At 29.4% G+C, this 27,307-nt stretch overlaps 1 protein-coding gene across 1 annotated transcript; it reads left to right on the top strand.

Annotated features, from left to right (window-relative positions):
- The first annotated feature begins 13,780 nt into the window (after window positions 1–13,780).
- On the top strand, window positions 13,781–16,843 carry LOC100246049 (patellin-3). The gene is made up of 4 exons (XM_002267392.5): window positions 13,781–15,294; window positions 15,683–15,807; window positions 15,916–16,057; window positions 16,149–16,843. The coding sequence occupies exons 1-4, from the start codon at window positions 13,993–13,995 to the stop codon at window positions 16,398–16,400; spliced, it is 1,821 nt and encodes a 606-aa protein (XP_002267428.1). The 5' UTR covers window positions 13,781–13,992; the 3' UTR covers window positions 16,401–16,843.
- Window positions 16,844–27,307: the final 10,464 nt, after the last annotated feature.

Genomic DNA, 27,307 nt, shown 5'->3' with positions numbered 1-27,307 from the left:
TTTTCTACTTGCTTAGTTGACTCTTATGGTTTATGGCATGGTAGGCTAAGGCATGTGAATATATAATGAAAATGGATTATCTAAATTTAATTCCTAAATTTTCCTTAGAAAACCATGAAAAATGTGAATCTTGAGTGGAATCTAAAACCATAAAGAAGTCTTGTAAATAATAAAAAGAGAATCAAAACTAATAAGTTTAATTCATAATTGCTTAGGAGATTTAAAAAATGCAATGACTAGATGTAGTAAAAGATTCTACATAACTTTCATGGATGACTACTCAAGATATACACAGGTAAATCTTTTGAAAAACAAAGATGAAGCAAAAGACGCATTCATCAAATACAAAAATGAAGCAGAAAATCAATTAAATAAAAAAACATAAAGAGAGTTAGAACTTATAGGGGAGGAGATGAAAACAAAACTAATAAAAGAAGAGAAACAATCTCAAGCACTGCATTTTATTCATCAAAACCGTTTAAAAAAACAATCTGCAATGATTTGCCCTTTTAATTCTACTAACTTGGCATATAGGAATAGATACTAACTTCCTAAAAAATAGGAAGCATCCTTTGTTCTCTCACTTATTTAAACAATAAAATAAAAAAAATAAAAAAAGAGTAAGTACGCTAATACTTCCCCTCAAGCTAGACTATACAAATTAAATATGCCCAACTTGTTGAGAAAATTTGCAGCTTGTTTTGTAGTAGGTACATAAGTATGCAAATAGTATCATCCTCAATTTGTTTCCTTGATGAAATGTCTATCAACTTCAACATACTTCATCCTATCATGATGAACTAGATTGTGTGAGATGTTGATGGTAGCCTTATTATCACAGTAAATTCTTAAAATTAGTTTCACCATTACCTCCAACTCTTCTTAAAGGAATTTTAGCCACAATGCTTCACAAATCCCATGAGCTATTGATCTCAATTCCACTTCAGTAGTACTTCTAGTTACAACTCTTTACTTCTTGTTTCTCCATGTGACCAAATTTCCCTAAATAAAGTACAAAATCCGAAAGTAGATCTCCTATCATCAATAGTTTCTACCTAGTCAGCATCCATATAAGCTTCTATTCTTCTTTCACTATATTTCCTAAAGAAAAAACCTTGGCTAAGTATTATTTGCAAGTATTTTAAAATCCTATAAACTAACTCCATGTGTTCCTCAGTTGGAGCATACATGAATTGACTAACTCAACGTATAGAGATAAAGCAAAAAATGCATTCAACAAATACAAAAAATGAAGTAGAAAATCAACTAAATAAAAAAAATAAAGAGAATTAGAACTTATAGGGGAGGAGATGAATAAAAACTAATAAAATGATAAAAACAATCTCAAGCACAACATTTTATTCATCAAAACCATTTAAAAAAATCTGCAATGATCTGCTCTTTTAATTCTACTAACTTGGCAGATATAAATAAATACTAACTTCCTAAAAAATAAAAAAGCACCCTTTATTCTCTCACCTGTCTAAACAATAAACAAATAAATAAATAAATAACCAATAAGTACGCTAACAGGAGAGCATGAGTCCAACCCTTTAACTCTTTTTGTGAAGAACACAGGATCGTTCACAAGACTACTCCTCCTTATTACCTTGAATCTAATGGAGTAGCTGAGAGAAAAAATAAAACCCTAAAAGATATGATGAATGCAATGTTGGTAAGTTCAAGAGCACTTTTGAACTTGTGAAGGGAAGCTATCATCTTTGCTTGTCATATTCAAAAAAATATATTATACAAGAAGACTAGTAAAACACCCTATGAGTTATGGAAGGGTTATATTTCTAACATTAAATACTTGAAAATATAGGGGAGTTCAACAAAAGTATTTTTCCTTAAACCTAAGAAATGAAAACTAGGTCTTAAAACCTTTGATGCAGTGTTCATAGGTTATGTTGTAACATATAGATTTTTGGTTATTAAATTAAAAAGCAACCTTGTAGAAGTGAACACCATAATAGAAACAAAGAATACCAACTTCTTTGAAAATATATTTTCTTTAAAACCAAGTGATAAGTAACAAATTTAAAGAACAATTAGAGATGAGTCTAATGAACCTTCTGAACTTGAATTAAGAAGTGAAAGACATAGGAAAGAAGCAAATCTTGGAGATGATTTCTACACCTTTTTAGAAGATGAGGAACTTAGATCCTACAAAGAGGCTATAACTTCTCTTGATGCACCATTCTAGAAGGTGGCCATTAAAAGTGAAATCAAATCAATTTTGTATAACTACACATGGAAGATAGTGGATTTACCTCTTGGTGTAAAGAGAATAGGCTATAAATGGATCTTTAAAAGAAAGTTAAAGTCAAATGAGTCCACAGAAAAGTATAAGGCACGTCTAGTTGCCAAAGGCTTTAAATAAAGGAATGGTGTTGATTACTTCGACACTTTTGCCCCTATGCAAGAATTTCCTCAATTAGAGTGTTCATCACTCTAGCTTTAATTCACAACCTTATGATGAGACTAAATGGATATCAAGACTATGTTTTAGAATAGGGTATTTGAAGTGGAAATTTATAAGGACCAACTTGAGGGTTGTATAGTTCTAGGAAAGGAAAAAAAGGTTTGTGGGCTAGTTAAATCACTCCATGGGTTAAAATAAGGACCCAAACAATGGAATAACAAATTTGATCATGTGTTGGTATATATCTAATGGATTTTCCATTAGTGATGTTGATAAATGTATTTACAATAGGTTTGAGAATAACACATGTAGTATCATTTGCTTATATGTCAATGACATGCTAATCTTTGGAACTAGTTTAAAAGTCGTTAGTGAGACCAAGAAATTCCTAAGATCTAAGTTTGAAATGAAATACCTAGGAGAAATAGAGGTATTCTTGGAACCAAGATAACTAGAACACATAAATAGCCTAAAACTTTCTCAAGTACGCTATGTTGAGAATATCTTAAGGAAGTTTGAACACTTTGGTTGTAAACCAGTGTCAACTCCATATGATCCTAGATCACAATTGAGGAAAAATAGAGAGCATAGTGTTGCCCAAACTAAATATGTCTAGACCATTTGAAGTTTAATATACTTAACAAACTGTATCAGACCCAACATTACTTATGTAATAAGAAGATTGAGTCGATACACACAAAGTCCTAATTAGGATCATTGAATTGTTATTCATAGAGTACTTAAGTACTTAAGAGGCACCATTGACTTGGTCTATGCTATAATGGATTTCCAAATGTCCTTAAAGGATTTAGTGATACCAACTAGATCTCTAGTTCAAATGAGATTAAATTCATTAGTCGATATGTTTTTTTTTCACTTAGAAAAGGTTCAAATGAGATAAAATCCTAGTGGATATGTTTTTTTCACTTAGAAGAGGTTCAAATGAGATAAAATCCACTAGTGGATTTCCCTTTCTTATTTGTTTTGTTCCTCATTTGTTTGATTTTAGGCTATGTCATTTTGATTAATTAGTTAGAGTCTAAAAACAACAGTTTTCACCTTTAGTAGTAACTTGAAATCTCTAATTATTGTTTATTTTTTGTAATTTTTTTTTATTATGATCTTTGAAGAGCCTTCAAAACATTCATAAATATGCAAAAAATACATTTTGAAAGTTTGTTCTGAATTCATTAATATACTTTGTTTTTTCTTTGGGTAACTCATCCATAGTCATAGAACCTGGTTTAAGGTTATGTGACCTTTAATATATTATATGAATATAATGAAAAAGCAAGATATTTCTTTCATGCTTCTTTTCATTTTGCTCCAATTGATGGCTTTATTTTTACCACTCCTTTATTAAGAAACTTACAATTGTTCTTAGTAAACTAAAACCCTTCCTTTGAAGTGAATTGTTACCAACTTAACTTTCTTTTTCTTTGGAACTTCATATAATCAATGATTCATTATCAATCCAACCAATCCACAAACACATCAAATTTAAGGCATCTGAAAATTTCTAGAATGTAAATTTTGATAGAAGACTCTTATTGTCAATCTAACTAATATTTCCTTTGTTTTTTGGATGTATGGAGTAAACAATGAGTTCTTCATTCCATATGCTAAAAGAACCATCAATAAGTGTTGCATTGTATACTGCAAATATTGACATATTTTATGGGATTATTGAGATTTTATTTCCTAGTTTAACAACATTTCTCATTTTTTTTTTAGTTAAAATAGCCAACTAGTTTTAATCTTGTTTAGCAATTAGAGTAGTCATAGCTCATCATTCACTACCTTTTCCTCTAGTTCTTAGTTGTAGATTTGGCATCACTATGATGAGCTTTGAATCCTCATGCTCTAATATTGAACTTTGATGTTGAGAAGCTATTGATATTATGCAAAAAAAATAAAAAAATTATCAAAGCAATTTAATGTTCTAAGCCAACAAGTGGAGCTCTAAAACATGACAAAACCATGGGAGAAAGAATAGGGTTGAGAAAGATATCCTTAGATGAGTGTTTCTTTATATTAAGAATATTTTCATGATAATTCTAGTAAAAACTATTATGAATATTACATTTAAAATATCTCTTATACTAGAAGTTCCTAATAGAAGAAATTTGAACTTATAGCATAGATTTATCAAAACTAATATGAATATTACATTTAAAATCTTTCTTATATTAGAAGTTCCTAATAGAAGAAATTAGAACTTATAGCATAGATTTATCAATATCTATATTTGTGACCAATTCTAACAATCATACAACTATCTAGCAACCAACTAACAAATCCAACTCTCTAACAAGTCTAGCTAACTATAATAGATTTTAGAAACAATGATACCATATAAGTAACTAAGTAGCAAACTATATAAACTACTAGAATCATAAAAAAGCTAGAGTATTATTATTTTTTTCTTTTCTTTCTTTCCTTTATCCATTTTCTACACATAAGCTAAAGCCTCTTCTTGTATTATATTAATTTTCTACCATGGTTAGCAATAGAACTATGTTTTATTATTTTTAGCCGATGTCATGATAAGCTTCATACCATTTTTTTTATTCTTTTTTAAAATATAAAACATATTTTTCTTTTGTTTATCAATAATTCCTTTTGATAATATACAATGTCAATCTTTAAAAAATATTTCAAGATATTAAAATTTTTAATAGTAAACTATTTGTTATTAATATCATATATGAATTACGTCAATTCATTTTTATCACATTCTATTATTAAGATAGAATCTTTAAAAATATGACATGAAGTAATAATAAACTAATTTATTATTTATAATATGATTCTTATTTTTTGATTTAGCTATCGTATTCATGCATTATACTTTCTAAGAATTTATGCTTAGCATCTCTTGCATTTTACAAAACGTGGGTATATTAGAAGTTTCACATAAGATCCAAGTCATGGATTCATTGTAAGTAGATGAGTTGTTCAGAGCTAGTTCAAGGTAAACCATTTGAGGTCGTAGTACACTACCTTATAATTGGAGGGATGACTTTGCAAAAAAACCCAAATTGCTTTATTCCCTAGTCTTGGATCTCATGGGGTGCATGCATTCTATCTTAGTTTTCTCTAGATCTATCGTAACATAAATATATTGCGTCAAAAACTAATAATGAACATAGATCTAGAGATAGAAACTCAAACCTACAATCGGGATGTTCCCAGATTATTCCAAGCCGATGAAGTTATCAATGAAGATTCTAAAACCATATAGAACACTATATAACTTGGCTACCTGATGTTATTCCACCTTATCACTTGCCACACAGATCTAGACACAAGAAAAAAGTGGGCTTTTCTCTCTAGAGAATGGCTAAAGTTTCTCTTTGAAAGCTCTTTAAAAAATAACAAGAAAAAGTCTGAAACCATAACCATAAGGGCATATTTACAGAGCTCTTTGTAGACTTAGGTCACCTAATCGAACAAAACTAGGTCTTAACTAATTAATTAGTCTTATTGGGCTCTAATTAATTAATTAGCCTAATCCAAAAAGGCAATTCCTAAGATCTAGTGCAACCTTGTGCTTTGCCAAATTGCTCTTATGCATACTTATGAATCTAAAACCCAAATCCCTCAAATAAAATGTGTCACTATGAACTCAAGTAGGGACCATTGGGACCCATATAAAAATATTGGCTCCCTTAGAATTTAATTATAAAATTGAGTCTACACTCTATTAAAGAGAGTCAACTACATTACAATATCCTATGAAATTACAATGAGCTAAAGCTTAGGTCCATGACCTACCATGCATTACATGTAGACTATTCATGAATTGGTGTCCATAATCCAATAAGGTAGTGTTATCAACCCGTCAAGATTACGTCTTCAACCCTTGAGTTATATATCCTCCTATTATGTGATCAACTGATATATTCTAGCTCCAAGAAGCATATGTCAAATTTTATTAAAGGAATTACCATAGTCACAAATTTAATAATCACATGTCCTTTAGATTTCTCAAGGAGACACACTATCTCAATCTTATGGATATTATGGTGTCTCTTTGAGAATACCTATTGTCACCATCTTCCATCAATTGTAATCCAATTCATAGGGAATATATGACTACTTTAGGGTCTTACCCATAGGTTCAAAGTCTTCTGTTGATTTTAGCACAAACTTAATAACCTTTCAAAGTTGAGAGTCCATGCAATATAATAGCTTGGTGAATCATGACAATATGATAGCTTTACATCATGATTCACTATAGGTTTTGTTCAATATATAAATATATATACTAGTGCACTCACAATGGGAAACTCATCTTGATGGTCAAGACAAGTCGTCTCTCTAATTAGGAGGTAATGCACTATAACCTTTATTGGATTACTTAAATTCATGAACGGACTATGAACTATTTATCATCTTGCAAATAACCTATGACTTGTATCTTCTATGCAACTCCTAATGCACTCAAGTCATATACAATGCAAGTGATATAGGATTGAATGTTCAACTTAATATCAATGCGAAAGTTAAAGCTCATGTCTAACTTTGTTACATCATGTATTGTTTTTAAGGACTCTATCCTAATACTTGTGTTGATCATTAGGATGGTTTTCCCATATTGAATGCATTAGTATGTATGGTTACACATTGGACAACATCTATGGTGAGTTATGATATTGGCTATCAAGATAACCATGATCTCACCAAGTACTATATGAGCATTCAACCTTGAAAGAATTTTGAGTTAGTGTTAAAGTTCTCAATGGCTTTTACCTACAACTGAGACCCTAATGTGGTCATATATTCCCTATATTCTCTATAGATCAAGTCACTATATATTGAGGTTAATGGTAATAGGTATATTCAAGCTAAGCACCATGATATCTCCTAAGTTTGAGACAACATGTCCCATTGGGTGATATTAAGGACATTTGATCATAAAATATATGGTCATAGAAATTCCTTAATTGAAATTTGAAATATACTCTTAAAGAGTTAGTGTATATCAGTTGATCACATAACAAAGGGACTTGAGACTCAAATATTATAGAGGCAATCTCGAGAGGTTCATAGCATTAGCCTTATTAAATTATGAACTGATGTTCATTTGGAGCTTGCATATAGTGGATAGTACAAATGTTGAGTCAACTTCATAACAGATTTTAAGGGAGCCAACATGTTCTTATAGGTCCCAATGGTCCATTCTCGAACTCATATTCCTTGTTGGAAACCTTATTAAGGGAATGCAAAATAATTAGATATAAATGTGTCAGAGACATAAAAGGCTAAATTCAATAGGAAAAAAAAAACCCTAAAAGGATAAACATGAATTAAGTAAACACACCTCTTGAAAAAATAAATAATGCAATAACAAGTTGGTGCTTAGTGAAATTATTGATTGCACAAAAAAAAAAAAAAAAAAAAAACCTACCACACAAATGGCATAAAAGTTATTAAAGAATAGAACTCTCATTATGTTAATGCTCAATCTCTATAAAAGAATGGGATCCTCTCAATCACCTGATGCATTTTCATTATAATTTTTCAATTGAAAAATGACTAACTATTAGGTGAGGTCTTTCAATCTAGTCTAGTCAACATAAATCAACTCTAAACCTAGCTTTATTACCTCCTTGTTTGATCTATATGGGGTTTCATTAAATGTGTACTTAATTCAGAGTCTAAGTAGGTGTTTTATGAGGAAAGCTAAATGTTAAATTCCTTGTTTAGCATGATCAAGCTCAATAAAAAGTCCCTTTACTAGTATGATAAATAGTTTAGCTTCTATCTCTTACAAAAGTAGGTCACATTGATTATGTGGCTATGACAAATTTGAAATGGGTCTACCTACATTCTTTATGCTTTTCCAATATCTATCTAACATAAAAGTGGTTTTTGCAAAAGCTAACATATTTGTCTAGAGGAGTACTTTATGAAAATTTCTTTCAAAAAATAATAACACCTAGAGCTAAATGAACCACACTACTAAAGAAAGGAAAGAAAATACTTAGAAAGGAGTAAGAAAAAAAGCTTGCATGAAAATTCAAGACCATGCATGAGGGAGAGGAAAAATGATAAAAATAATATACAAGATAGAAAAAATTTTCTCTCACAAGTTGTTAAACAAGTTACCCTTTCTACTCATTTTAAATAGTTTAACATTTAGTGGAGAGTGACCATGAGAAAATTAGCAAGAGGATAGGTCAAATCCCTCGAGAAAATAGTAATAAAGCCCTAGCATCTTTTAGTGTTATTCATGGGTTCAAAGATTAAACAATGAAACACAAGAATGAAACCAAGATTTGCAACATTGATCCTATTCTTAGCTTGTCATATGCTAAATTTCCTCAAATGCTATATTTAGTTACAAAACACTAACCTTCTAAGGATCCAAACAAGGATGAAACCTTTAGTAATTAAAAGATCATCTCCTTTGCCTAACCATATGAAGACGCATCTATTATTACCCTATAATTATCTCTAATTATCTAATACGCAAGAGAATTAGATGATGTTTTATCCTTATGGAATGCATCATTTGTCCCATGATGGCATGTCAATTAAGTAGAATTATTAACAAAGGAAATCAAGCTTGTACTATTTATTGGAATTGTTTATATTATAATAATTTATATCATCATTGTATATAATTATATTCTTTCCTATTATACTTAGTTATATTATTTCCCATATATTTGTATTTATTAGTAGCCCACTCTATACATTTTAATAAAGATAGACCACAATTTTAAAATATTTGAAAAAAAAAAAAAACCTACAACACAAGGTGCACAAAAGTTATAGTTAAGTAATAATGCATTTTTACGTAAAATGTTTTAGAGTGCATTTTAAAGTACTTTTATTTAAAGTAATTTTAGTGAAAGTAATTTCTTTATAAATGTTTTTAGAAAAATCATGTATCGAGTGTTTCTTCAAAGAACATTATCATTATGTTTTCATCTTCAATAAAAATCATTATCATGATAATAATAATTAAACCCCATTAGATAGTTATTAAAGCTCCATTGAGGTCAAATGAGTTATTTTTCTACTTATTTGTCTTAATAAAGGTTAAATATGATCATTTTGACATAAATACTCAAACAAATAAATCAAAATTAAGAATAAGATGTTGTATTTAAAGTTTAGAGGAAAATAATTAAAATTAAAACTTTTTAGTGAACAACAATATTTTGGAACACAACTATTTTTGTAAAATCCTTTTATTGAGAATTAAAAACACCTACTCCCTAGTACATGGAATCCTTTTATAAATAGACAGAAATTACTTTTGGGAAAGGAAAGTTCTTTCTTTGCTATCTATAATATAATAGCAAATAAAAAAATATATATATATTCTAAAAAAATTATGAAATTTTCATTTAAATCTTTCTCAAATAAAATAATTGTATAAATAAATAAATAAATTACTATAATAAATTTCATCAACAAACTTCTATATCATGAAATAAATTTTCCTAATAAATTTCACCAATAAAGTTTCGTAACTACACGATTTTCAACAAAAAAATTTCAACAATAAATTTTAAAAATAAATTCCAATATTTTAATATATATAATGGAATGACGTATGATATCATAGTTCCTAAATGTGGACGACTTTAGATTTAAATTGAAGAAAATTTGTTTTGAAAAGACCATTTTTAAGTAAATATATCCAAAAATATGAAATAGCCACATGATTAATACTAATATTATTATTAAAATAATGTTTGGTGAGTTGCAAATGTCACATGGGTTTACAAAAAGTCTTATCCAAATCCACTAGCAACTTTACAACTATTTAAATAAAATTCCTTTACTAGTGCTTATCAAACTTTGAATTTGAGCCACTAAAAATATATGACCATATAAAATAAAATAAAAAATTAAAAGGTAAATAAATGATATCATAAAATAAAAGTAACATATAAATAGTAGTAAAAATCACGTGTGATATAATTACATCTTTTCATGTAAAGATAATGAAAAACTTGTATTATAAGGTTAGACCAAATAAATCCCAACACTAAGATCAGAAATCAATACTAATACCATTTGTAATAATTCACATTTAACCATATAAATATTATTTGTTATAGACACAAAGGGATCCTTACAGCTTTTAAATAAGTTTATAAGATTAAAAGAAACTTATACATATATAATGTTAAAAATTTTCTCACTTATTCAACGTGAAATATCACAAAAATAATAAAATTTAAATTATATATGTAATATTATATAACTAATAATGTTTTCTTAATTAATAATGTTTTCTTAATAGATACCCAAAAAAATTTACTCTAAGGACCAGCATTGTGGTAATAACTATAATTCTATTATAAGCTTTTGAGGAAGCATTTTCTCAATTCATTCAATTCTTAAATTTATTGGAAAAATAAAAATCACACCGTCCATCCAATGTGGCATTACGTAAAAACAAGGGGAAGTTTTGCAATTTCACAAAAGCTGAGGGGAAACCCACGTAGATATATGGAAGGAAACACTAATCAAACGGACAAAACATATGCAAAAGATTGAGACAACAAGTCCTCCCGCAGGCCACACAATCCCGACAAAACTGACCCCAGCACGTAAACCCCCCTGTTTTTCCTTTATTTATTTATTTATTTTTTTTCTTTTAATGATATTTTTCACATTTTTTAAATTTGACAGCAACGAAAAACCAGGCCAACAGCTTGCGTTTGCTTTTGCACAACAAAGCTTGTGGCGCCCACGCCGCCCAACACGCCCGTTACAATAACTGTTAGCGGCCGGCCAGGAGTGGAGTACAGCCGCGATTATGCCTAGGCGAAGACGGAAGCTTGAAAATGGATTCTGAGTCGCGTGAATGGCGGTCGGGTTTCAAAAGTGACGGGAGGTTTCGGGCATGACATGTGTCTTTTAGATGCTGATGTTTCTGGTTTTCTCGTCACGACAAGGTCATTCACTTTGGAAAATTCCATGCTTCCCACGTGTCCCCACAGCGGCGCCGAATTCTCCTGGTGGTATCCTTCTTGGGATGAAAATATTTTATTTACCAACATCCTCGGCTATGAAATGAAAGATATTTATACTTGTTTCATAGGGTTCTGCCACAACATTAAGGTATCCTAAGAAAAAATAAAAAATAATTCAATTCTAATTATTTGGATTCTAGAAAAATTTAAGGTTTCTTTCCGTTGTTGGGAGAATTTTGACAGGAAATATGTGAAAGAAAATATCGAAGAAATATAAAAGGAAAATAATTTATTAATTTAAATTTTATTTTTATTTTTCTTATAGGAATAAAGAGGAAATATAAAACAGAAAAAAAATTAAATAAATATATTTTAAATTAATAAATTATTTTCCTTTATAATATTTCAAACCCATTTCATCTATTTTTCTTGTTTTATATAAATATTAAATAATTTAAATATATATGAAATTTAATTAATTTTAATTTTATTTATTTAATTTTTATATTTTATAATAAAATTAAACATAAAAAAATATTTTTTTTGGCCTGTTTTGGAATTTGTTTTATAGAATAATTTTTTGTTTTCTAAAAAAACACAGGAAACATATTTGACAATCCAAAACTATTTTTTATTTTTTATTGTTGTTATTTTCACTTCTTTTTTAATAATTATTTTAAGAAATAATTATATAAACGTATAGAATAATTAAAAATATTATATATATATATATATATATATTTTAAATATTAAAAATAAGTAAAAAAAACATTTTACATTTCTAAATAAACTTTTATTCTAAAAAAATTCAAAAATAATTTTTAAAAACCGTTATTTTCATAATTATTTTTACCAAACATTTCCTTAAATTTTTTTCTTTTCTCATTAATATTTCCTAAAGATTTGGAGTTTGGTGCATGTAATTTTTTATATATATATAATTTATTTAAATATAAAAGGAATGGTAAATTGAAAGGGTGAAAATGGAGATATGGCATGAGCATTAAAGAATGTTTTGACATTATTCTCTGGATGACAGCTCTGTCATGGTGTGTTGTCTTCTGTTTATTAACCAAAAATAAAATGGTAGGGATAATAATGTTGCTTACCTGGACAACCTCTCAACAATATATAAATTTTTAAAATAAAATATTTATTTATTGACTATTCTTACAACCATTCCAGTGCCGCCCATTGTTTTGAAATTCTGGAATGGGCTCATTCAAATTCTGTAATCATGCTTTTGATGCTGATTTCCACAAATTTCACCCAAAAAATAAAAAATTAAATCATTTAATTTTAATATTTTTTTTAGCTGTATAATTGTTTGGGAATATTGACTAGGATAATGAAAGATGATATAATCGGATAAGATTAAAGACAATTCTTATCCAAAAATATTATTTTTATTTATATTTATTTTTTATTATTATTTAAATATTCTAGAAGTGGTAGGAAAAAACACTATTCAAAAGGGTGTCGTTTTCATTTTTTTTAGAAAATGATGATGTATAATATAATTTCGATAATTTTATCATTTAAGTCATTTTCATTTGATTTAATGGATTCAAAGAGATGGAATCATACCTCAATGGATTTGTGAATCTAACCCTTCACGTGTTTTCACTTAAAAAATAATTCATTTTTTTATATAAATGTCCTTTATTATTTTAAATATTTATATATGAGGTTTAAAATAGAAAAATATTTTTTTTTTAAAGTAATAAGGGTATTTTTGTCTAAATGAGACCAAAATAGGATGGACGGATAAATTTTAAGACTTGGATTTTTAATAACCCTTTTAATTAAATAACCCTTTTCATTTTGCGTCACATAGGGTGAAAAAAATTTGTATGCTTAAATTATTTTTAAAATTAAGAAATTTTTGTTAATAGGTAAGTACATTGAATTATGAGGATAAGTTGAATGTTATGTAATTATTTAATTTGTATTTATTAAAAAATTATGACACAAGTAATTATCACTATTATATGATTGATTTTTTTTCTTTATTTAGAATGATTTTTTTTGGAAATTAGAAAATGGTGAAAATATAATTTTTGCATTTCTATATATTGAAAATAAGAATAAATTTTAATATAATTTTTTTATTTGGAAAATGATGACAACTCTTATTCCTTTTCTTATAATTTAAATAAAGATTGAAAAAAAAATGCTGAGCTGTATGAATTTTAAGGAATTAATTAAGTTTGGTGTCATGTAATTATGTAAATATATTAGAAAAATTAAAATATAGAGAATTAATTAAATATATAGCACAAAAATTGGGGGAAAAAAGAGAGGATGGAGTGGAAATAGTAAATTGTGTTGGGGAGGGAAATGATATAAGGGGAAAGAAAGGGAGAGGGAGAGAATAAAAAGTGAACAAGCACAATAAGGTGGAAAGAATGAGTTGGAGGTGGGGCCCACAGAGAGTGGCGTACTAGCTGGCAAGCGAGTCTGACAGACTGGTTCCCTCCCACATACAACAAACGTCGCCCCCATTTCTTCCAACCGCCTTATTTTAAGACCCTTCATTTCGTCTTCCTTCTCTAATTCTAGCTCTCTACGCTTCCTAATTTTATCTCATCACTCTCTCTCTGTCTCTTAATTCACTCATCTATGGCGGAAGACGGCAAAAAGCCGGTTTCTGAGGAAGCTCAGAAGCCAGTTGCTGAAGCTTCCGTTGTTGAAGAAGTTGTGGCTGTGGCTGAGGTGACAGCGCCGCCGCCTGCGGTTCCGGAAGCGGAGGAAGCGGCGGAGAAGCTGAAGGAGGAGGAGGAGGTGGTGGAGAAGCTGGAGGAGGAGGTGGCGGCGGCTGAGGAGGAGAAGCCCAAGGTGGTGGAGGAAGGGGAGAAGATGACTGAGTCGGTGTCGTTCAAGGAGGAGAGCAACGTTGTAGGTGATCTTCCGGAGAGTCAGAGGAAGGCTCTGGAGGAGCTGAAAGTGCTGGTCCGGGAGGCGCTGGAGAAGCACGAGTTCACCGCTCCCCCTCCTCCACCGCCGCCGCCGGCCAAGGAGGAGGAAAAGGCTCCTGCAACTGAGGAAGAGCCCAAAACCGAGGCACCGGCGGAACCAGCGCCTGAGGTTGTGTGTCCACCACCGGTGGAAGAATCAGAGAAAAAGGAAGAGAAGGAAGAAGAGAAGAAAGAGGAAGAGAAGAAGGAAGAAGAGAAGAAAGAAGAAGAGAAGGTTGCGCCGCCGGAACCAGCTGAGCCAGTGGTAGTTGCTGCGGTGGTGGAGACAGTTACTGCCGTCGTGGTCGACGAGGATGGTACCAAAACCGTTGAAGCAATCGAAGAGACCATCGTGGTCGCACCTCCCGCTCCTCCAGCAGAGGAGGCCGCAGCCGTCGTCGAGGAGGTCACTCCTCCACCTCCGGCCGAGGAAGTGCCCCCGCCGCCACCACCACCGCCGGAGGAGGTAGAGATCTGGGGAATCAAACTCTTCGATGACGACAGGACCGATGTCGTCCTCCTAAAATTCCTCCGTGCCCGAGATTTCAAGCCTAAAGAAGCCTTAACCATGTTGAAGAACACTGTGCTATGGCGAAAAAGCTTTGGAATCGAAACTCTTCTGGGAGATGACCTCGGAACCCACCTGGAGAGCGTGGTGTTCATGGAGGGATCCGGAAAAGAAGGCCACCCAGTGTGCTACAACGCATACGGAAAATTCCTGAACAAGGAACTGTATCAAAACACCTTCTCTGATGAGGAGAAGAGGCAGAACTTCCTCCGATGGCGGATTCAGTTCTTGGAGAAGAGCATAAGGAAGCTGGACTTCAGTCCCAATGGCATCAACACTATCATTCAGGTCAACGATCTCAAGAACTCCCCAGGACCATTCAAGAGGGAGCTCCGACAATCCACCAACCAGGCCCTCCACTTGCTCCAAGACAATTATCCCGAGTTTGTTGCCAAACAGGTATCTCCCCTTCTCAACTCGTTAGCAGTCATTAGATTACATGCTTGCTGTCAGTGTCTTTTGTTGTGAGCATAATCAAGATTAGGTTGAATAGTCTTTAATCGGCTTGATAAATGATCCAAAAGCTTCGGCCTTTCTGCAATTTTCAAGGTGTTGAGTTTTGAACCTTCATTCCTGATGAGTTTTAATCCTTTGGATTAATTGATAGTAGTTCTAATTTTTGGGAAAATTCAATTGAATTGTGTGGTTGCGTGTTAATATGAGGGATCTGTTTTTGTGAAAGTTCTTTAACTTGAATGTTCTATGGTGGTGCTTGGCATTGAATGAAATTAAATTGAATCATCTGCTTTGGTGGGAATCTGAATCATGTTTTGGTATTTGGCCGAAGATCTTTATCAATGTTCCATGGTGGTACTTGGCCTTCAATAGAATGATCAGTCCTTTCCTGACTCAAAGGACAAAGAGCAAGTTTGTATTTGCAGGGCCATCAAAATCCGCTGAAACCCTTTTCAAGTGAGTGAGATTCGTTTCATTCTTGCCTTTGTCCAATTGTCTTTGATCATATTTCTCTCGGTAACATGTATGTTTTCTGTGGCGTGTTTGGATGGGGTGGGAAAACAGATATATTGCACCTGAGCAAGTCCCAGTGCAATATGGTGGACTGAAAAGGGATGGTGACACTGAATTCTCCATCTGTGACCCTGTTACATTGGTCACCATCAAACCGGGATGCAAACATGTTATTGAATTCCCATACTCTGAGGTGGGTTCTTGCAGCCGTTTCTATGATATGGTATCGAATTTTAAAGTTATGTTCAACTTCGAAACGTAATTTGGGCGTTGTTGAATTGCAGCCATGCCAGCTAATTTGGGAACTTCGCGTTATCGGATGGGATGTGACCTATGGAGCTGAGTTTGTGCCCACTGTCGAGGGGGGGTACACAGTAATCGTCCAGAAAGCAAGGAAAATTGCCCCAACCGATGAACCAGTGATCAGCAACAGCTTCAAAATTGGGGAACCAGGCAAGGTCATTCTCACCATCGACAATCAAACCTCCAAGAAGAAGAAGCTCCTCTACAGGTCCAAGACTCAACCTTGTGACTAAGCTATTCAGAATCAATGCCTCTTCATTGAAAAAGCCTCTGATCTCAATAGCAAAATAAGAAGGGTTCTTTTGTTTTAAGAAAAGGGGTTTTCTTTTTTTTCTTTTTTCTTGTTTAAATTTACATTTAATTTTAAAATTTAAAGTTTGGGGGATTTTTATTTATATTTTTTGTTCTTTGGGTTTTTGGGTGTGGCATTGTTGGAAAAACAAAACATTTACTGGTGAAGACAATCTGGGATGCAAGGGATGGAGATGCTTGTTGACTGTGGACTGGACAGAAACCATTGTTGTTGCTACTCACCACCTGTAAAATTTGTGTAAATTTAATGGTGTCTTACTCTTTATGTTATATTTCTCCGACATTTATAAGTCATTGTTCATTTGTCATTTGTCATTAAATATGTTCATTTGCTCTATAGTTTATAAACTTGAGTTTAAAGCTCTGCTTGTCGTGTTGCTTTCTCAGCTTCAAAAGGGTAAATTTAGGGTGAACTTACATTCTTGACCTTATAAGATCACACCTTTGACTTTGTTGAAGAGGGTAAATTTTGGCCCCCTTTGTTTGTCTGAACTTATAAGATCACACCTTTGACCTATTGTACTTTTCAAAGAGTTCAAAAGTTTTGTAGATGTTTTAAAATTGCTCCAAAATGGAGCCTAATAAGAGGATTTTATTCATAATGTATGCAAATACGAGGGTGTCATAAAGTGGGTTAGGTGGAGCTATTCAAAACAAGTCGGGATGATAATGAGTTGAGTTTTTTTTTTATATCTCGACCCTATTAAAGATAGGGATGAAAATGATCCGTGTTAGGGTTGGTTTCGAGGTTTTTTTAATAAAAGAATGTGAGTCCAAATGTAGTCTTATTAAATTTAAAAATAATTTAATAAAGGGTTGGATATGGGAAATTCTCATATGTGTCGGGATTTGGGTAAACATGTGGAGTTGGATGATTAGTTTGAAGATTAGGGCCATTTTTCATGAATGTTTTTAGAGGAGAAAATAGTAAGAAATTAGTAAATTATTTGGTTAGAGGTTGGAAGAATTTAGAGGAAAGATGAGAATTTGGTGGAAGAGTAAAGAAGAAGGTGGGTTTTGGGTGAGAAGACTGTCACAGTCAGGGTGCACAGGCCCTTGTGCTTCACAAGCCTAGAGCTAAGGGGAAGCATTGAAAGTGATGGGGGTTTTACTAAAGGAGGCCATTGAAATGATTGGGGGGGCTTCAATGCCCTTCAATGCAACTCTGGGTTGAAAGAATATTCATACCTGCCCCATTCACATGCACTACAATTTCATTCATTTACGGTATGATGTTATGGGTAGATGAGAACTTTTTCTCCCCTTTTGAAGGGTAAGACAATGTATTTTTCTCATGGAAAATTACAGAAACTTTCCTTTTTATTACAAGGAGGACAATGATTCACTTTTTCAAAGTATGAAGAATTCTTTTTGTTTACTTTTTATAAAAATATCATTTATACAAATTGAAGAATAATAAAATTAATATATATAGAAAATGACGAGATTAAGGTGGTGTTTGTTTTTTATGCTTAATTTTAAAATTAAATCATGCTTAATTGTTTTTGTAATATTTTATTTTTATTAAGTATTAAAAAGTAAAAAAAAAAAATTAATATACTATTTTTTTTTAAAAAAGTTAAATATTTTATATTTTTTATTCAATCAAAAATTTATATTAAGTCATAAAAAAAATAAAAAAAACAAATAATTTAAATTCTAAAAGCAAATTATTTTAGCAAAAAATTAAAAAAACAAACACCCTCTAAGAATTTGTTTGATTATGATTTTATGAAATGTTTTTAGTTTAAAAAAAGTTAAGTATATGATAAAATTTAGAAAACACTTTTTAAAAATGTAAAAAATTCACTTGTGGTATTTTTAAAAACTACTTATAATGTTTTTAGGAAAATATTTGAAAAGTAATTATTTTAAACAAAATTTTCAAAGAAAAACATTTTTAATAAAAACATTATCATGTGTTCTAAGAGTATGTCTAATAATGATTCTAAAAAGCGTTTTAGATATTTCTAATATTTAAAAAATACAAATTATCAAATGTTAAAAAAACTTTAAACACTTTCTAAAATCACAGTAAAATACACTTTAAATTACTTTATACAAAGCAATGACAAGGGGACAAGATAAGGTATAAAAGTGCTTAGTCTTTGAAATTTTTTCCAATTTGATACCAAACAATGCTGAAAAGGTATTCTTAAAAGCAAGATTAGTCTTAAATTATGGTTGAGGAGGGAAACTAGTGAGTAGTCCATAGCCACAAGGATGATGTGATGGGAAAATGGATCTATTTTTTGTGGAAGAGTAAAAAACTTAGGGTACGTGTCCCTTTTTGTTATTGGGCAGAAGGACATCCAGGAAATCTCCTTTTGCATGTCAATCTTTCAACACTGCATGGTGAAATTTCACCTAAACGACGGAGGGTTTGCAAAGTCAAAAAGGCATGAAAAGGATTTCAAGGAAATAAAGTGATGCAATGTATAGGAAAGACTGATTGCATAATTCATTATTCTCTAAGTTTGGTGACTATGAAATTATTACATTTTTGTTCAAAGCAAAACCCCCTTTTTATTTTCTCTGCCCTCTGCAGGAACAGAGTGTGCTTTCTTCCACATTTTTTTTTTAATTTCTTTATTTAAATTTCATTATACCTTGAGCATATGTTTGGTTTAGACATATCTTTAAGTGAAATTAAAAGGAAAAAAAAACCATTTAATTTATTTTACCCTTTTATATAAAAATTAAATAATTTAATAATATATAATTTTTTACTAATTTTAATTATATTTCATCTTCATTCATAATTCTCGTATCAAAACCAAATATGAAAAAAATCATTTTTTTAAAACCAAACATACCCTTAGTAAAATTGTCATTATGATGTGATAAATTTTGAATTGGTAAAGAAATGTTGTAATAAAAAAAATATGATACTTAAAAACCGAGTGAGATTTAGCCGAAGAAGTAAAATCGTGTCAAAGTTCAAAAAATAAAAATTAAATACCACTTTTTAACATTAAAAAAATTATTAAAATAGAGATCTAGGGTGAAAATAGTTTTTGTTGATGGTTTGAAGAGATAAAATTTTGTTTAAATTAAATTCAAATATAAAAATATTTTTTAAATTATTTATTCTTTATTAAGTTACTATAACTTTATATATGATATAAGATTTTTTAAAAGGATTTTTCAAACACTTTACATAAAATAATTGAAAATATTTAATCTTTTTTTTTTTAAAAAAAAACCCCATTTTCAAAAACAAATTCTCAAAAAAAAAAATATTTTTGTTTTTATTAAAAGTTTGTCAAATGGTTTATTTTTTTGAAAAATTCTTGAATGTGGGCCCTATCATTTCAACCACAAAACAAGAAGACACAAGGAAGTTTGGTATCTATTTTGGGGAGGATTGCTATGTAAATTGCAATTATTAATGTTGATTCCTCAAACAAGGTGTTTGGTACCTAATCATTTTCTCCACTCAATAAAAGATGACATTCATTATTGCTCATCAGTCATCATCCATCATGTCATGTACATGGGAAGATAGATGATCTAGCTCTACTCTAGTTTTAAAATATCTTTAAGAGACCCCACCTATCAATTTATCAAACCAAATAAAAGCTATGTATATCTTATCATGTCAAGGCTTAGATTCTTTGTATCCCCCTTTTTTTCTTTTTATTTTTATTTTTTTTGTAAATTAAAAAAAAAGGGATTTCTAATAGTGTTTGGTTGTCCTTTTTAGGGGGTTCTTTTCTTGTAAAGCATGATTAGATGCAATTGATTATATTAATGGGTTTTGGGTGAAAGGAATTTGTATGTTGTAAAAATTGGATTATTCATTGAATTTGGGTATGTATTGGCTTGTTTTAATTCATAGACAACACGTGGGATGGTGGGTTACCCATTGATTCTTGAGAGGAAATGGATCATGGTGTCTCACAAAAGGTACTTCTACGTGAAGGTAGAGTGGGACTCCCATACATATGTCCTCTACTTTTCAAGTGGATGTCTTTAGGGTTTTATTTATTTATTTATTAGTTTTTAATTACATAGAATGGTACCCTGAATTAGGATTTAGACCCAAGCCCAATATGAAATCATGATTTTAAAAATTCATAAGACTGTTTGGTTCCTGAAAAATGTACGGGAGAAAGAAAATTGAGAGGAAAAATGAAAAAAAAAAAAAAAGTTAAGAAAAGGAATATAAACAAAGATGGTGTTTTGAAACCCATCACTTTTATTAAATATAATTTTTTAGTTATAAATTATCATTTGAATTAGTTTTATTTACACACTTTCAAGGTTTAGTGTAAGTACACTAAGCCACTACAGGTTTCAAATTTTATCTGTTAGTACCCTATAAATGTATTTTATAAATTTAAGATTAATTGATTAAAATGGCTGAAAAGATTCCAAATTTATAAAACTAATCTTTTCCATTTTTCAACTTGAAGAGTAACTCATTTTTAATATAAATATCTTTTAATATTTTTACTATTTACATGTATTTAAAAAAATGTTATTTTTATAAGAAAAATGTGAGGGTATTCTCGTCTAAAATAGGTACTTCTTTGGATAAAAAAGAGTGGAAAGTCAAATTTGTAATTTTATATTTCTTTTGTCTCTTTTGATCGGTTATCCCCAAATTTAATTTTTTAAAGAATAAAATTTAATTTTTAAAGAATTGTTAAACACTCTTATAAATAAAATTTTATATACAAAATAAATTTATAAGGGTGATAATCAATGAAATTTGAAATCAATAATGATAAAGTGTGTTTACATCAAACTCGGTGGGGTCTCAATAAAATTAACCTGAAGAATAATAAAATGACGGTGAAACTAATAATATAATTAATATTTTTAAAATAAATAATAGGGTTAATTATACCTTATTTCCTAGAATTTTTAGGTCTTTTTTTGTTTTTCTTGCCTAGCTAAAATCTAGTTATACCCTACAAGATTTCTACATTGCATTTTGTCCCCTACAAAATTGTGGGACATTGTGTTTGGTTCCCTTACATTCAAAAATACAATCATTTGCAGTAAATTTACTAAATAATGTCACTCTACATTTATTTTAATTACTTATTTTTTATTGTTATTAAAAAAATTAAAATGGAACAAAAACCAATCTAAAAAATAACAATGGAAATAAACTTAAAACTGAAATTATTTAGAATTCAAGTTAAAAATTAAATTAAATAAAACTAAAAATAAACAATAGAAATAAGAAAAAAAATCAAAGTAATAACTCAAGGCAAAAATAAGAATATTTTGATTCATATATGTAAAAAAACATACTCTTATCTTCTTTGTTCTTTGTCTTGATTATTTATTTTTATTTTATTTCTATTTTTAATTTGATTTTATTTTATTGTCATGTTTAATTTAATTCTAATATTATTATTTTTAAATTATAGAGTGACACTATTTAGTAATTTTGGAGAGTAAAAAATTAAATTTTAAATGTGAAAGGTATTGTACAAAAAGGAGGATTTTGAAAAAATGTAACAAGTTTAAAAAAAAAAATTATTAAAATACTGACACTTTTGAAATTATTTTCAAATTTATTATACTTTCAAAAAATTCAATTGAAAATTGTCATTTGAAAAGATGGCTTTTAGTTCATGTTATAAATAGTGTCGTAAATTTGAAAATATTTTTTAAAATATCTTATTATAATAATTTTAAAAAAAAATTGTTGTATTGTTTTTAAAAAAATCCTATTAAAAAAAAGGTGGCAAGTAAAAGTGCCATTGAAGTAAAGCTAAATTGAAATAAAGCTTAAAAGAGTGTTCGCAACCAAACAATGGATAAAATCCAAATAAAAAAAATCAGTAATTTAATTGAAATATTTACTAAACAAAGAGAGAATGACAAAAATTAAAAAAAATAATGATTTTGAGTTTTTTTTAATTAATTATAAGGAATAAGAATAAACCATATATATTTTACTATAATGCCCTTTTAGAAAAAAACTATATTATATTTATTTTTAAATAATTAATTTCAATTTTTTTTTAATATGACTTTGATTATAACTCATTTAAAAATACACATAAATATAGTAAATGATATTAAATATTTAAACTATACAATTACTTATTAAAAATAAGAAAAATAAATTTTAGATAATTTTAACTTAAATTGTGTGAGGTTTAAAAGTCTCTATTAGTAATGAATATTTGAATGAGAATGAAGTTTCTTAAAAGGTTTACAAAGTCATAATATATTTATTTAAAATAGGAAATTGCTAAAATAATCATCAATTTATAGCTAATTTTACTTTCTTCCCTATTTTTCATACAAAACCAAAAATGAAAAAAAAAAAAAGGAAAAAAGATTCTTAATATCTTTTGGAACCAAACATTGTGTAAAAATAAGTATTAAAAAACCTAATTGGGATTGGACCCTTCTCTACTTCTCTTCTCATGCTCGGACAAGAGATAGATGTTACCTTTGATGGTGCTCGTTTTTAGTCTGAATAGAAAAAGTAAAATATTTTGATTTTTTTTATTCAATTAAAAGTAATTTGTTCATATCAACTAATATAACTAAATTGAATCTATTGATAATAAATTCACTTTAATTATGTTAATTGATATCAATATATTACTTTTAGCTAAATAGAAAAAGTCAAATATTTTTTACTTTTTCTATTCAACCAAAATACAAACATCACATTTCTTTCTAGAAAATTTCTCTATTAACTAGATCACAGTAAGACAATCTTGGCCTTAAAAACCAACTGCCATTGCAGTAAAGGTTGGTGAAATCCATGAAATGATTAGAAAGAACTACAAAGTTATCTACGCAATATACCACAATCTAGATGAAGATTATGAAAGATATTCTTAATAAGAACATATTCACTATACAATGAGTACATAAGAAAAATTAAATAAATAATAGAAGTCACATATGCATACAAATTTATAAGTTCATACACCCACATATCTCTAGTGGTAAGTAGTTGAATTGTTTTTGGGGCAACTTAGGAAATAGAAAACCCACTCAAATTCAATTGAAATAGAGGAAAATTAATGTTGCGGATTATCTCATAATAGCATGTCTTTGTCCTAAAACCAGGAAAGCATAAAGCAAATCCATTGTACCAAGACAAGAATCAAAGGAGGCTTTTGTATTATTTAATTATAATTAAAGGAAAAACAAGTGGCAATGACTCTCGCATATGCTATGTGGGAAAAAGACATACCAACTTCCGTATCAGGATGATTTTTACTTGGAATCCTGGGCATTTATTTAATAGATTGTGTAGCAAGAAGTAAATTAATACCCATAACATACAAGTTCATTACATAATCAATCATTGCAGTCTAATATATTCTAAATAATAAATAAAATTAACATAAAATATTTTCTTTTACATTATGTCACATCCCATGTTTAATACAATCTAATATAATATGGTATCGTATTATTCACATCTTATAATAATTTTTTTTCTTTCTTCTCATTATTCATGGCAAAGAAGACCCTCAACAAGCATATTTCATAGCTAAACATGTGACTAGCACAAAATAGTTGAACTCTGTGAAGGCCTTCAATATTCCTCAACTCACCTTTCAATTGAGATTGCAATTTAGCCACCTTCCTATCATTTGAAAGAACATTAATAAAACCATCGATCTTTGGTGCTATTAATGCTGCAACACTTCCATGCTCTTTATACTTGCAGTCATGTCCTCTGTGGGGTTTTTTTTTTCCTCTTTATGAGCATGACTTGAAACACTTGATTGGTGGGTCAATGATTCTTCAAACCCTTATTGTTGCCCGATGCCTTGACTTTCCATATTGACATCTACCCTATATGGGAAATTTGCATCATCTTCTATTACATATTTTCACTCATACTTGTTGCACTGATTGCATGATCTTTCCCACATATTTTCCCTAGTGCATGGAAATATGCAAATGGCTTTGCATATAGTCTAGTCGCATCCTTATGGTTCTACAAGTTCTTCATAAGAAATAACACGTATAAGTTCACATGAAAACTTATTTACGTTCACATGAACATTGTATAGAAAATTTACTTTTAACCTATTTTTTATTTACGTTCTTTCCACACATCACCATGATTCTCTCATTGTCCCACCTAAAGCCACTTTGGAATAACATTTTAGACAAAGCAAAGTATTTCCCCTTCAATGTCTTCACCTTTGAATCTCACGCGGAGACACTTTCAATCCACTTCTAGGCATTTGGCTTCCATTATTGCTTTATTTAGGTGAAGTATTCATTCTTAAATCTTGTGTAGATTTCCACTAAGATTTTTAGTGTAACTCTTGCAATGATGCAACTAATGCCGCATGTTCTAAGATTGTCTAGTATTGTTTGTTGATCCCTCTTCCTCACTAAGTGTTATTTGTAGTAGAAGTCATCCTATACATTCTAAAAAAGTGGAAGATATAGAAATCCAACAGCTAATATTTAATTAAAAACAATAAAGTCAAAAAACCAATAGCTATAAAGATCCAACCATCAATATTCATAAATTCAACAAAATAATAAAACTAAGGTCTATAAAGTTCCAATGACTATAAGGAGCCAAAAGGGAAAAGAAAAACCATAGTGTTTTTTTCGATTCAACTAGGACATGAATTACTTAAACAACGATGAGCATCACTTGTCTAATTCAAACATACTCTTTGTTAGCTTGCCTTGTATTAAATATTTCAATCGCAAAGTTTTATCTCCATGTGTTCCACTCATTTAATGGCTCAACTACATGCATCAATCAAGTTAGTATCAACAACATTTTCTTCTAATGGTTGATTCTCTAATTCATGTCCACCATCATCTCCCTTAATATAAAATTGTGTGGTATGGAATACATAAAAATTATATGACACAGTGATTTAATGTCATAGAACAAGGGGCTTCTAAGTATTGACCTACGCATTTTTAATATGCCACACACATGTATTAATTTGTTGATATTCCTAGTACTCAAAATGCTTCATATGCACTCTTGCCATATATGTTCTTCTCATATCACATGTTTCATTTTTTGTGTAAGGGAAGGATAGGATGCGATATTGAGATTAAATAGTTTATCTTATGACATCAATGTAGATGAATTGGAGATGTTAAATTTAGATGGGTCTTGAACTTGATCCATAACCAATGCCCATATTTGATTTGAATAGGTATATATCACCATATCGATTAGTGAAGACAAACTAATTCAATTTAAATAATCACAAGTTACACAAGAAACAAACATTCTTCAAGAGAAAAAAAAAAGTCCATCGTCACCAACTCCCCATATGGTTTAAAGAATTCATTTATACACGTAATCTTTTAATATGAATTTTAGCCCTATTTGAATTGATTTTTGAGAAGCCAAAAATTCATTTTTAAATCAAACATAAATCTTTTAGTAGTATTTGGGAAGTTTTGATTACAACACTGATGACTTTTAAAACTACTTAATATAGAAACAAAGATATATATGGTAATTCTTCCAAAAGACATTTTTTGACTTATATGGAAAGTCCTATATATTTTAATGAAGTTTTTAAAAAAGAAAATCAAATTGAAAATATATCCTCTTTTACCCATTACTAGACATTTTTTTTTTAAAAGTTTTATTTATTTATTTTTTCCTTGAAAATCTTCAATACAATTAATGACATTTCTAGGGTTCCATTGTTAGGGATTTCATCTAATATTTTATTTTTATTAGTGCTTTAATTATTTTGATGTTTTACAAAGTTAATATCTATTGATGTTGACATGATATTTATCTTGTTATTATTATTCATTTAAATATAAGACTTTTAGGGTTTTACTATATCCCAAATTTGTGACTCATATGTTTTATTTATTAATCACATTTAATTGCTATTTTTTTTTATATTCTGGTTTAGAAACAGTGTAGTTTGAAATATTAATTATTATTATTATTACTACTATTATTATTAGGTGTGATGACTTTATTCATTAGATAAATATTTATTTGGTATAAAATGACATTTAAATTATATATATATATATATATATATATATTCAAATTCATCAAGAAGACAAAATAGCCTTGAAAAAATAATTAAAAATTTAATAAATGTTTTTCTTAAATAAAAAAAATCTTTTTAGTTTTTTCTTTAAAAAAAAAAAGAGAAGAAGCTTTTTTTAGCTCTAAAAAGTTCTTTAAAAACATCATTCTCAAATATAACTCATGAAACAAATAAAAATCAAAGTTTTTGCTTTTGGGTCATATTAATAAAAGTAGAAATAAAAAGCTATCCAAAGCCTTAGAATGTAAAGGATAATAGTAGCTTCTTTTCATCTATTTAAAAGGAATATTAAAAAGATAAAAATAAATTAAAAAATAAATTAAAAATAATCACTGGACCTACTTGCATGTGCCATTGGATGGAAGAAAAATATCAAAGAGGCCAAAGTCATCAACCAAAGGGCAAAAGCAAGGCAACTAACAATGGAAAGCCCAACAAACCCAATCCCATCAATGGAAGCAAAAGTAATCATCAATAGAAACCACATATGCCAATATGATTAATTATCAACCAAAAAGTGTATTTTCTTATAAATTAAACTTTGTTTTAATAATTTCTAATAAGACATGAAAAATAATTAAAAGCTTGAATTAATTTCATCCAATGATTGAAAATTAAACTATATTGGCAATAGTGATTAATTATAAATCTATAAATTCTACTGATAATTCTAATAATTATTATTACCAAAGAAAAAAAATTATGTTTGCTTTTATCATCTTTTCTTTTATTATTTTCATTCACCTTTTTTAACATGCTTATTGTAGGACAAATATACATTTTTTTTTGGTATTATTAGTTTTTTTTGTCAATTTTTT

Source organism: Vitis vinifera, chromosome 18 (genome assembly GCF_030704535.1).
Source record: "Vitis vinifera cultivar Pinot Noir 40024 chromosome 18, ASM3070453v1".
NCBI classification, from domain to species: Eukaryota; Viridiplantae; Streptophyta; class Magnoliopsida; order Vitales; family Vitaceae; genus Vitis; species Vitis vinifera.
The sequence above is the reverse complement of the archived record's forward strand: the minus strand, read 5'-3'. Positions and strand labels throughout refer to the sequence as shown.